Here is a 12,693-nt window from a genome sequence, read left to right as displayed (position 1 = left end):
GGAGTATACAAAACGAAAAAAGGCTAAGATCTAAAAGGCAGTGTCTTGGATGAATAAAAAGAAAATTAAAAAATGACGCGGATTGAACAGGAGATAATCCGAACAGTTTAGGACTTCCAACTAGTCCTGATGGAATCATCCAACAACTCACGAAATTGAGTCAAAAGCGTCCCACTCCACTTTGATGCAGAAAGTAATTAAAAACAGCGACCTGCCAAGCGTCAAATACCTCTAAAACAACAGAGCGAAATGAAAGGCGCTCAAAGGGAAATGAATCAGTAGTAGTCCTCGCCGTCTTCCGAGCCTTCCCCCAAGTTAGCATAGTAGACCTCGACGTTGACGCAGGCGAAGCACCTGCAGGGCCCCGACAAGCGGAACATGCTGGCGAGGAAGTTGAAGCCGCCGCCGTGGCCGCCGTACTGCGGGCCCGGCTCGTCCCTGGACGCGAAGCGCGGCCTGTCCGGCGCGCGCGCGCATGCCTTGTCGCACGGGCTGCACACCACGGCCAGGCGCACGGCCTTGGCGTCGCGCAGGGAGGCGCGCAGCGCGGCGCAGGGGGCCTGGGCGTGGCCGCGGGTGCTGCAAGCAGACGGACACGCATTGTCGATGTTCGTAAAACAATGAGGCACGTACCGTCACAAATTAGAGCACGAGAAAATTTTCGAACCAAGGTTAATAAAAATGCGCTAAACCGTGCACGAAATTTCATTTCGCTGTCTTAATATTTAAAACAATGTAATGGAAGATGACTTTTAGAACGTGTTAATGAGAAGTGATACTCTTCTTAACATTGCATTTCAGAACTTTGCTAACTTAGCAATGCTAAGAGTGTGGGCGACCGCGCCTAGGAAAAGTTATGCTCGACAGATACCTTAACAAGCGCGTGCCCTTCCCAGTGGCTCCCCAGCGTCACGTAAAAATCTATATACGTCATTTTTTATCGTAATGGAGTATTATAGTTCGTTTCCACCCCCCAGAAGGCCCCCCGCGACCTTTTTGAAAAATGGATTTATTCGCCCTAAAACAGGATTTTAAACTACTGGTCCCGCCCCCCCCCCCCCAAAAAAAAAAAAATATTTAAATTTTATTGAAATTTGAAAAATGATAATAGAAGATATAAAAGTTATATTTTCCTAGAATTTGTTACAAGTGTGACATTACATAAATGGTAATCACCACAGCCATTTTAGAAAGCTTCACTCCGAACATTGGTTTATCATAATTTTAGAAAGAAATGTATGGTTAGAAATCCTATTGGCATTCGCTGAAAAATGTCGTACTTTGGAAGAGGATATGTAGAGAAGAATGGATAACGGAAGTACGTTACACAGTCAGGGACGTCCATACTCTCCACATGAACTCATGTTAATCGATATTAAAATCAAGTAAGGCGGGGTCGTGGGAGCAAGCACTGACCGCAAAGGCTAAGTTTTTGGCGCAACCAACTCGTTTTAATGCAAACTTTTAACGAAACGCATACACTTCCTCATTCCTAAGTCAAATTGGATTTCGCCTCGACACGACAAATTGCGTGCGCCACGCAAGAATGAAGAACAAACTGAGAAACTTGGAATTCGCGTTGGGACTGAAAAGGCAGCCAAACAAGGGCGTACAGTCCGAAAAGCCCGTGGATGACACATACCCGATGAAGGCGAGGTACTCCAGGGCCTTTCCCTCGAGCAGCTCCCGGAGCTGGCCTTCGTCGGCGGCAGGGTCCACTTTCACCATGAGGCGCTGCAGTCGGGGGCACTGCCGCAGCGCCGCCACGGGGAAGCAGTGCGCCCCCACCTCCTCCAAGGTGGCCGCGTTGGCCAGAACCAGCGACTCCACGGCAGCAGGACCAACCTGCAACGGGGCATGAGGGACATTCCATGTGAAGTCAACCAGGCCTTAGCCACCATGGGCTCCGATCCGGTTCTCGTTTTCAGGGTTTGTTACCCCTATGGTCCCATGAAATAATCGATACTTGGTTTGGGGTCCGCCCCCCCAAGGGCTGCACTATGGCCAATTTACTTTTATGCTAAATATTGGAACAACGCAACTTTGGAGGGCAATATCTCAGCAACCATTGATCGTAGGTCAATTAGGTGACTTAAACTATGTCAGCGGTGAGTAAGAGTAAAGTGAGTTTCCACTCCATTCCGTCAAGCTTTTTGCCTACTTACAGGGGTTTCACCTTTAATTTAAGTGAGAGTAGAGTGAGTGTAGGCTAAATGCGTACAAAGAGTGCAAGACCACTGTATGTATATCTAAAGGTGATACATTTGGTGTCTTTTTTGGCGATACAATTTAGTATCGCGAACAAATGGCCTTACCGAAACGTCTTGCCTTCAAAATGGTGTATCGCACGACGAAACTTTGAAGTATCGACACGATTTAGCGATAATCGTTAGACAAATCAAGCGGGACTGGTTCTTTGTTTATTGCCATACTTTGGCGATACTCAAAGGTGTATACGTTTTGAAGGCAAGATTTTTCCGCTAGGCCGTTTGTTGGCGATACTCCCGGGTGGAAGGATCTGCAGTGAACCTTAGTTCAAACTGTAGTATGGAAACTGCAGTTGCAGAACTACAGTTCATTCTTACTTTTACACCCAGATTTATCTTTGAATTGAGAGAGAACCGCACTGCAGGAAATAACCACAGCAAAAGTACACAAATCTCTGGCAAATTTTTTATCAGGTATGTAGTGTACTTATCAAGTACAACAATTGTTGTACAAAGTACAATGGAACCGGCATGAGGAGTGCTGTGCAGTCCAGGGCTCGTTATAGTTTGTACAATTCTCGTTGTACTTTCTACAATCCCTGTTGTACTTTTATTGTACAGTTTCTGTTGTACTTTCATCGTACTATCTACACTTTTTCTTGCAGTGTGGCAGGAACACACAACGTTAAATCGTGTACAAAATGAACGAATTTTGCTCCCTTTAAACTTGAGAGTACACTGAGTACGGGCCAATATGTACACATAAGTACACGAGTGATTCACCCCTTGACTCACCCCTGGGACTCACCCCCGCACCAGCTTCTGGAGCGTGCCCTTGGTATTCTTGGGCACGGCCGGCACGCAGTACGGCTGCGGCGATGCGCCCCTCGAGCGTCTCGACTGGTACTTCTCCTGGGTCTCGTCCCGCTCGTACGACACGGCCAGGCCGCTCAGGCGCGGCAGGGCCAGCGCGGTCTGGAGGGCGTCCACGGTCGGGTTCAGCAGCGTCAGGTCCCGCAGCGTGTCCTTCTGGCGGAGAATGTACTTGGCCGTCCACTTGAGCTGCCCATTCAGCTCCGCGGACCTCACCTGAGCGCACAGATTAGACAGGACATGAAATTTCAGTCTTTCCATCCCCCTCCCGCCCAATACAGTGCAAAGTTTATAGAGACTGCACTGCAAGATCATGTGTGTGCTTAGTACAAGCTATGGAAGTGTGCTTGACTACACTCTCAGACCTATATGGACTTTTTTCTCTCTTGCTTATTGCGTTTTTTGAGCAAACGTAAAATGTACTATTTTCTTCTTAACTATGCACAATTTTGATCGGAATATAGATAAAATTATCAATAGATCATGTAGAAATTGAAACGTACATTGCAAATAACAAAAAGTCCGGTTTAATGGACTAAATGCATAATACAATGAACAAAATAGTGCATAGCTAAAGAAAAAATAATACATATTACGTTTGCACGAAAACCTTTATGGCAAAAGAGAAGAAGTGAGTACGAGTGTGTGAGTGGGCGTACCTCGCAGGCCGACTGGGTGGCGATGGCCTTCTTGGCGGCCGGCCGGAGCGACTTGGCGCAGCTCACGTGCTCCAGGCAAGGGGCGAAGCGGATGGTCCGCGCGAACTGCCGCGCCCCCGCGTGCCAGTCCCCCCTCGGGTTGCGGGCCGCCGGCAGGTCGTAGGACAGGCGCCTCCCGCGCCACACCGAGCGCTGGAACCACACAGGCGAGCGTTCTATAGAAAGCAGATAACTACACTGTGGCAAAAAGCTAAGGAAAATTCTGTAAACAGCTTGTGGTAGTTCTCCGTAGCCCCCTTGCTGGTATTCTACGTAAGCTCTTACAGTATTTTCCGTAGGACCTTACAGTGATCTCCGTACACTCTCAGACTCGTATTGACTTTTTATCTCTTGCCATAAAGGTTTTTGTGCAAGCGTAATATGTACTATTTTCTTTTTAGCTATGCACTATTTTGTTCATTGTATAATGTATTTAGTCCATTAAACCGGATTTTTTGTCATTTGCAATGTACTTTTCAATTTCTGCATGATCTATTGACAATTTTATCTTTATTTCTATCAAAATTGTGCATAGTTAAGGAGAAAATAGTACATTTTACGTTTGCTCAAAAAACGCAACAAGCAAGAGAGAAAAAAGTCCACGTAGGTCTGAAAGTGTAGGACTATACAGTCTTCCACGTCCTACGGAGAAGACAAGTGTCAGCAAGAGCATACGGAGTACATTGTTAAGAGGGCTGCGGAAAATCCTGCCATAAAAAAAAATAACAGTATTTTCCGTACCCTTTGGCATGGAATCCCACATACTGTATACAATACTAAGTTCGCGAACACAACTTTGACATCAAGTGAAAAACTGCTCCCGCAGTAAAGGCCCAGCAATCAGTTATTTCCGTGCAACAGCGATTCACGTAATACACGGTGAAAACGCCCCGAAGAAGCCCATGGTAGAGACATGGGTGATTTCCAGGGAGTTTCTGGAAAAACCAGGAACCGTTCACACTAAATTACTATGTAGGTTTTTCTGCGTGCTAATGCACGAAATTGTACATGCACTTCCAAACGCACGAATTTGTGCGCGACAATGCACGATTTCCTGCATACTTGCGCACGAAATCGTGCATTATCGCGCACAAATTCGTGCGTTCGGAAGTGCATGTACAATTTCGTGCATTAGCGCGCAGAAAAACCTACATAGTAATTTAGTGTGATTTTTACTGCGCAATGCCGCCTTCCAAGCCAAGGGAATCCCTTACTTTAATTTAAAAGGGGTTGAGAGCGCTCAACAGATTTGAATTCGTCTCCAAATGACAAACAAAACTAAAAATGTCAACTCATTGGTTAAGATGGGAAATAAAAAAAATGATTTAACTACGAAAGCACTGAAGAATCACACTAAATGTTCATGTACAATTTTGTACGTGGTGATGCATAATTTTAAACCTGCGTACCGTCGTGCATAAAATTGTGCGTGAATTTGAATAAATTCATGCATTTTCACGCATGATATTATGCATATTCCACGCATGCACAAAATCGTGCGGGTTGCACGCACAAAATTCTACCTAAGCATTTAGTGTGAAGGAGAAATAGACTTTGGATTTTATGGCTACACTTTCATCGCACAGTTCGCTCCCGAAAATCGGCTGAAAGGAGAAATTAAATTTACTATCCGCACCAGGGAAACCGTCTGAACCACGAGGCCGCTGCACAAGAACAAACGTATGCCAGTGAATAAAGGCAGCACCGCGGTGCGTCAGAGCGAGGCGTCGGGAGACAGGTCTGCCCTTTCATCCTACAGAATTTCATGCATGAGTAAGGGACCGACTGAAGTGGTCGTCAGTGCAGAAGTATTTGCTTGGAAAGCTTATGCCTTACTCTCTTAGCACGTTACTGACTTCATGCTCATTTTGACAGTGCTCATGCTAGTAATTTGTGCATCCATGGTACATATCTTTCCTTTCGATGCAGAACTACTTAGGAAATATTAATCAATGTATTGACAATTTGGTTTTGTACATAATTTTACAAAGGACATTGGTCAGACTTACTTAGAAAATACTAAGTGTTATAGTTGCTAACACGAATATGAAATTAATGAGAAAAAAGTCACTAACATGCTGAGAGTGTACTTGATATACTTTTAACCAGGTACTTTAGGTTGAAAGGCCTAGAAAAGTTCGTAAGGTTTCGAGAGCGCACGAAATAGCACATGCACGTGGTTTACAACCGGAAATACACCCACACGTTAACGGAAAATGGAAGACCTATGGTTTGTTGAGCGAAACTTACGTCCTTCGCCGCAGCCCGCCAGAGGCGAGAACCGCACTGTCCGGCCGAAATGACGTCCTCGTTGGCCATCAAACTGAACGTCTTGAGGAGCACTGGGTGCGGCAGGGCGCTCCAGCCTGTGGGGAGCTGAAAAGTGCCGGGGTGAATGGGACAGCCTGACCACCGGGAACAACGCACAGTGGGCCAGATGCTCTTGTTCTCTCCAGAGAAAACAAGAGAGGTCGGCCCAGCGGGAAATCACTGTGAATTTCGGTGAACAAATCCAATGAATTTCAGTCGCATTTCAATGAATTTCAGCCCAATTTCGATGAATTTCAGTCGAAATTTGATGAATTTAAGTCGCATTTCAATGAATTTCAATCGAATTTCGATACATTTTGATGAATTTCAGTGAACTTTTCAAGTTTGATGAATTTTGGTGTACAAATTTAGCTGGAGTTATTTCTCCTTGGTCGGCCCAGTGGGCTGAATCAAAGGCGTCTCAAAACATAGCGCCTGAGGCGGCTCGTAATAGAGCACCCGCAGGCGACTCCTGGCGACACGCCTGAAGGCGCTACTAAAACTTAGCTCAGCGTCCAAAGGCGCTACAAGCTGAGGCAAGCGTCCAAAGGCGCTTAGACGCTACAAACATTAAGGTAACAGTAAAAAACACTACTTTCCAAGCACTCCTGAATAACACCTGACACCTTACCCTACTGCATAACCTACTACCAGATAGACCTCACGGGACATTCTTATAACATGAAAAGTAGCGACATACATCGGCAACTTTGGCCCGTCCCGTACACCGTACATTAAGAAATGTGTGAATTTCGCCTATGTTTAACCCTGACGGGATTTGAACCTAAGTCTGGGGTCAAAATAGATGCTATTTTCGTCATCAGCACCCTCAAAAACATAAAAAACAATGCAAAAACTCGAATAAAAAGAATGTTCAAAATGTACCCCACTGGGATTTGAACCCGGGCACCGTTGGTTTTGTCTTATCGCTTTGATTCCAAAAACACCCCTACATGCCCGTCTAGCTGTATCCGTTGCCGAAATCCTCCTCGACCCCATGTAGACCATGATGCACCTGCAGCAGCGCCCCCGGGGCTCTTATCGGATTTGCTGCCACCGGGCGGTTCTTAGGGTTACCCAAGGAGGCTGCATACCAAATTTGGTCAAGATCGGACCACAGGAAGTCCTCGGACGGACGGACGGACGGACGCACAGCGTGCATGATACTCTGTCTTACAATGAAATTTGACCTATGTTATTCGTCTGTTACAGTGAATTCGGCGCAAGCATAATACGAAGCAATATTCCTTCGTAGTACGAATCTTTTTAGCTTTTCCATTGTAACCTAACCTTCGTAATACGACGGGACGGGCCAAAAATGAGATCACGTGACGCAAGATCCACTTTGAATACGATGTGGCAAGTTTCGTTCTTATAAATGGGGATGAGGAGGGGGCACGAGACGAGACAGTAAAGGTATACGGGGACAGGTAGGCTATTGTGACCAAAATCCCAAACGGGGTACTACGCTGCGCAATAACTTACCTCACCAGCAGCCACATCTACCTCCGACGATCGGCTCTTCGGTTTGCCGGTCGTGGCCTTCGCACCGCCGGTGCCTTTCTTCGGAGTCCGCCGACGTTTGGGCCCCGCGGAGCTGCTGGGGGCCTCGAAGTCGGGGTCCTCGGTGGCGCCGCGGCGGCCTCGCTTTCGCCTGGGCGGCGCGTCGCTCGAGGAGTCGCTGAGGAGCACCACGTCCTCCTGGGACGGCCGGCCAGACCCTGCAGAAGATGCCGGACGTCACACTACACCGGTTAAACTTAAGCGTAACTCTATGCTTGAGTCAAGCATAAAGTTACGCTTGAAAACGTTACACCGGTAAAACTGAAGCGTAGTTGTATGCTTGATTCAAGCATACAACTACGCTTGAAGACTTTACGCTTGGCGTCAAGCGTAGAGAAGAAATTCTCCCATGCATTTAGATAGGCGGGAGAGGAGCGAAATGGAGAACTACGCTTCAAGCCGAGCGTAGTTCTACTGCGCTTGAAGAAAGGCGTAAAACTACGCTTGAGTTCCACCAGTGTACGCTTGAAATGAAGCATACTCTGGAAATTCCCCAATGCATTTTTATAGGGGGAATCTTGGCGGATGAGCCTGTTGCGCTCGATTTCAAGCGTAACTGATTACGCTTGGAAACAGAGGGTAATACTACGCTTTGGTATTACCAGTGCACACTCAGGAAGAGCCACACTGAAAAGTAAACGGACGGAATTCATTCCATCCTAGGGGAAAGAAACAAAGTCTCGCCATTCTGTGGCGAGAAACAAAAGTCTCACCTTTTTTTTTGGCGAGAGTCAAAAGTCTCGCCATTTTTTGACGAGAAACAAATGTCTCGCCAAAATATGGCAATAATTGCAACCCCACTCTATTGGATTGGATACCGGGAAATATGACCCAGTCAATTATTGCCATATTTTGGCGAGACATTTGTTTCTCGCTAAAAAATGGTGAGACTTTTGTTTCTCGCCAAAACAATGGTGAGACTTTTTTGTCTCACCAAATTTTGGCCAGCAGTCTCGCCATTCAATTTTCAGTGCACTTTTGTTCCAGGAACATAACATGGCGTTGGAACGAATGTGAAAAAATCCATTGAGCATTGTGTCTTCTTCGTTTTAATATGAATAAGCTAGCTTATGGCCAATTCGCATCCAAACGAATGTGACACGACGCTCTAAGGAGCGTGGCATTTTGTCACATCAGTTTCAAGGTGACGTCACGTTCCACGGACGAGAGTGATAGCGACACTGAAAATTGAATGGCGAGACTGCTGGCCAAAATTTGGTGAGACAAAAACTCTAGAAACTGAAGAGAGTGCATGGCATGCTCTTCCTAGGAGTCAACCACAAAGCCAACTCTTCCCAAGAGCATGCTTGCAAGCCGACTCTTCCCAGGAGCATGCCTGCAAGCAAGGAGAGTGCTTGCGATCATGCTCCTGGGAAGAGTGTGCTTGCCAAGCATGCTCCTGGGAAGAGTCGGCTTGCAAGCATGCTCTTGGGAAGAGTCGGCTTTGTGGTTGACTCCTGGGAAGAGCATGCCACGCACTCTCTTCAGTTTCTAGAGAAAGTCTCACCGTTCTGCGGCGAGAAACTCAAGTGTCACTATTTTTTTTTGACGAGAAACAAAAGTCTCACCATTTTTTAGCGAGAAACAAATGTCTCGCCAAAATATGGCAAAAATTGACTGGGTCATATTTTCCGGTATCCAATAGAGTGGGGTTGCAATTATTGCCACATTTTGGCGAGACTTTTTTTTCTCGCCAAAAAATAGTGAGACTTTTGATTCTCGCCAAAAAAAAATGGTGAGACTTTTGTTTCTCGCCACAGAATGGCGAGACTTTGTTTCTTTCCCCTAGGATGGAATGAATTCCGTCCGTAGACTTTTCAGTGATGTAACTGCCATCTTTTACTTATGACAATACATTTGGGGGAGGGGGCAAAGGGCAATGCACAGTGGATCTTTATCCAGGTGAATATTGCAAAGCATAGGGAGTCTTTGTTCAGGTGAATAGCAAGTCAAAACATTTTCTCCAACTCACCGCTACTCGACGGACCATCCATGTTGATGCTGCAGAAGTACTGTTCCGGAAGTCTAGGGCAATCCAACCACCTGCTCAAGTCTAGCCAGCGTCAAGTTGAGTAGCTGCACAGAATAAAATTTGGCGGCTGCGGTCTCCAACCCTGGCAAAAAATAGAATTTTCCGTAAGGAATTGATAAATAAACTAAGAAATCCACCGTCACAAATAGCATTTGATTCGATTCACGAGGCAATTCTGCCAATTCCTGGTTAGTTATGAAGCTTATGCTTCGCAAGAGAGTGCTGCACTGAGAATCCAAACGCTTAGAGTATAGCGTCAATTGGTGCAATGCAAAAGCATTACACATAAAGTGCAATGCCTCCTCCCCATTCCTATGCAATAGCATAAAGGCCTTTTCGGGACGCATTGCACGTAAGGTGCAATATGGCTATCGCACTGCGCCATACGTGCTATTCTCATAGCGTGGTTGTTCGGTAAAAGATTTGCTCCGCAGCACTGCTACGGAAATTATTTACCGAACAACCACGGACCAAAGAGAAATGTGACCTCCGCGAGCCGCAACAGGGCTGGGACTCGTTAGACCGGTGGAGCATTTCAGTCAACCCTAGCCCGGAAGTCGACATGTTGGCGGGAGCAGACTATGACGTCGCAGAGGCAGAGTCTGCGCAGACGCGGTTTTAGTGCTTTCGTAAGTTCGTTGATTTCCGCTTCCGGAATTTGTTACAATATTCTACAGAAGTAGAGTCCTTCGGAGTAATCTTAGACCGGAAGTCAAGGACCGAACGGCAGAAACAAAAGAGCCGCGCGGCTGTGCTGAGCGGTGGTGGGGGAAGGCGGCGGGCGCAAGCTGTTAGTTAAACCCTACTCTGCCCATCGCGGCCCCCACCACCACTCAGCACGGCCTCGCGACGCTCTTTTACTTCTCCCGTACTGTCACTGACTGCCGGTCTGGACTTCCGCCGAAGTACACTTTTCAGCATGTGAAGTAGATTTGGGCAAAGGAATAAAGCAAACTTGTTAACCGCTACGTACTCCCTTATAACCCCGTTTCCGGATTCGTGGATCATTTGAAATTCAGCTAGCGACTACAGTAGTCCGTAGGATATTTTGACGAATCCGTGGACCGGAAGTCAAAGCACAAAAGTAGAAAATGACTCACTTTTGTTCTTTGACTTCCGGTCTAGGGATTCGTTAAAATACCATTGCTCTGACCGGGTGTCCTCTGTTTACGTCAATCTTTTCGCGGATGACCTTTGACCGTGGGAGAGATTGAAAATCATCATAGTACACGGTACAAAATGTTCCTGGTTTTCCCAGAAACTCCCTGGTAATCGCCCATGCCTTCACCTTTGGCTTCCTGAGAAATCAAGGTTCCGTTTTACCGTGCATGGATGGAATGCCTTCCACTCCCGAAAAATACTGGATCAACTACTGCGTAACATCACGCCTCTTCTCAGCGTAACATGTTGCAATACGCGCCAACGCTCGTAACACTTCAGTCTTAACCTAACGTTGAAATGCAAATGGGCCACAATGTAAAGATTATACGTACCGGAGAGTCAGAAAAAAATCGACCGTAAGATCGGACACCAAACGATAGTAAATTTGGAAGCGGACGGAGAGTTCTGAACTGTAATCAGATTTCGATCAATTTCCAGGCTGTACGCTGGTCTTTCAGAGAAATTTGAGCCACGTTTTGAATTCGGCACAAGTATGATGCGAAGCAACATGTCCTGTTACGAATCATTTTACTAATAGAGATCTCCATAGAAGCTCTGGCCCGGAAGAAGAAGAACTAAAACGGAAGTAAGAAACTGCAATTTCTTACTTCCGTTTTTGTTCTTCTTCTTCCGGGCCAGAGCTTCTTTGGAGTACTCTATTTCAGTGTAGGATTCGATAAATAATCTTCCTTCAAGACTTTCGTTCCAAGGGATATCTTATCGTTAGACACTTAGAGAGTCGTTTCACCAGGGTAACTAAGGCGTCTGCTTCCGCTCAAGTATGCTCAGAAGAGTTTGAGGGCAAAGGTCACTCACCTATTCAAATTGTGCCTGCCAGGTTGGGGACGACTCGGCACCTCACTTCTGCCAACCAGCGAAACATGAAGGGGCGCGGCGGCAGGACGAGCCGAAACGACGGGGGAGCCGAGTGTCGCAACAATGGCACGACGCGGGGCCTGCCGGGGGGCTTATCCTAAACTACGTGGGTGGGTGGAAGTCTCCTCCTAGGCGGAGGAGGGAGGGAACCTGCGTACCCAGTTGACTCCGAATCACCATAAAGGAAAGACTCACCATAGAGGATGAAGCAATATATAAAGCGTCAATCAGCAGTACATTTTCCGGCGATACCATATAGTAGCGCCAACACCGGTGGGGCAATACACTGAAAATGGCCAAAAACTGACTTGTGCGATTGCTTCCATACGCGTTGTTGAGCGTTGTTCAAACTTTTCATGTGCCAAGACCTTACGAAAAGAAGCATTTTAAGCCCAGAATGGCATCGATCGGACGTCAGGGAGCGGAGCAGCGCCCCATCAAATTTTCGTCAAAAATCGAACTGGCGGGCGTCCCTCAGTCCGCAAAAATGAAGATATCTCGACCTCGTTTGCGCCAAAATGTAGGTAATTAAAGCGGCTATAGCGCAAACTAGGATTATGAACATCGAACAATCAAAAGTATAAAATTTTACGAAAAAACCTGTTTTGATCATTTTTGCAAAATCCTCAAAAAGTGTTTTTGGATGAAAGTGTCTAAAGCAAATACCAACAACATAAGATTAAAGAAAGACAATAAAAACAAGAGTAAGTTTCAAAAGGGGCAATCAGGAATTTCATTAAAAAAAGTATTACCTCTGTGTGTAGTTGTCTCAGCTTATGAAAACCAAAGATATGACTGCATCTTCCTCCAAAAGCAGCAATCATGCGCAGAGGACAGTAACCACGCTTCCACTCATCCTTCGCTAATGTAGCCCATTTGTGACTGGTTTGATACATCAACATGGCTATAAAAAAAAAAGTTTCTGAATGATAAAAAAGAATAGAACTAAAAATTTTCGACTGTCTGAAACTTA

The 12,693-nt window shown here is 46.2% G+C and overlaps 1 protein-coding gene across 17 annotated transcripts; it reads right to left on the bottom strand.

Annotated features, from left to right (window-relative positions):
* Positions 1-484: 484 nt before the first annotated feature.
* On the bottom strand, positions 485-12,042 carry LOC117642229. 17 transcript variants are annotated; one of them, XR_004587537.1, is made up of 9 exons: positions 11,500-11,517; positions 11,177-11,254; positions 9,624-9,765; positions 7,574-7,809; positions 6,029-6,154; positions 3,740-3,931; positions 3,016-3,296; positions 1,643-1,845; positions 485-579 (listed from the first exon to the last, which is right to left on the bottom strand). XR_004587537.1 is itself a non-coding variant. In XM_034380186.1 (7 exons), exons 2-6 carry the CDS (start codon positions 9,643-9,645, stop codon positions 3,012-3,014), a joined length of 861 nt encoding a protein of 286 aa, XP_034236077.1. In that variant the 5' UTR covers positions 9,646-9,765; positions 11,177-11,391; the 3' UTR covers positions 1,713-1,845; positions 3,003-3,011. The 17 variants fall into 17 exon arrangements, 1 of the variants encoding a protein (XP_034236077.1); XR_004587540.1 differs by lacking the exons at positions 11,177-11,254; positions 11,500-11,517 and adding an exon at positions 11,916-12,042; XR_004587536.1 differs by lacking the exons at positions 11,177-11,254; positions 11,500-11,517 and adding an exon at positions 11,661-11,854.
* Positions 12,043-12,693: the final 651 nt, after the last annotated feature.

Source organism: Thrips palmi, unplaced genomic scaffold, assembly GCF_012932325.1.
Source record: "Thrips palmi isolate BJ-2018 unplaced genomic scaffold, TpBJ-2018v1 HiC_scaffold_16, whole genome shotgun sequence".
Lineage (NCBI taxonomy): Eukaryota > Metazoa > Arthropoda > Insecta > Thysanoptera > Thripidae > Thrips > Thrips palmi.
This window is presented reverse-complemented; position numbering and strand designations above follow the sequence as displayed.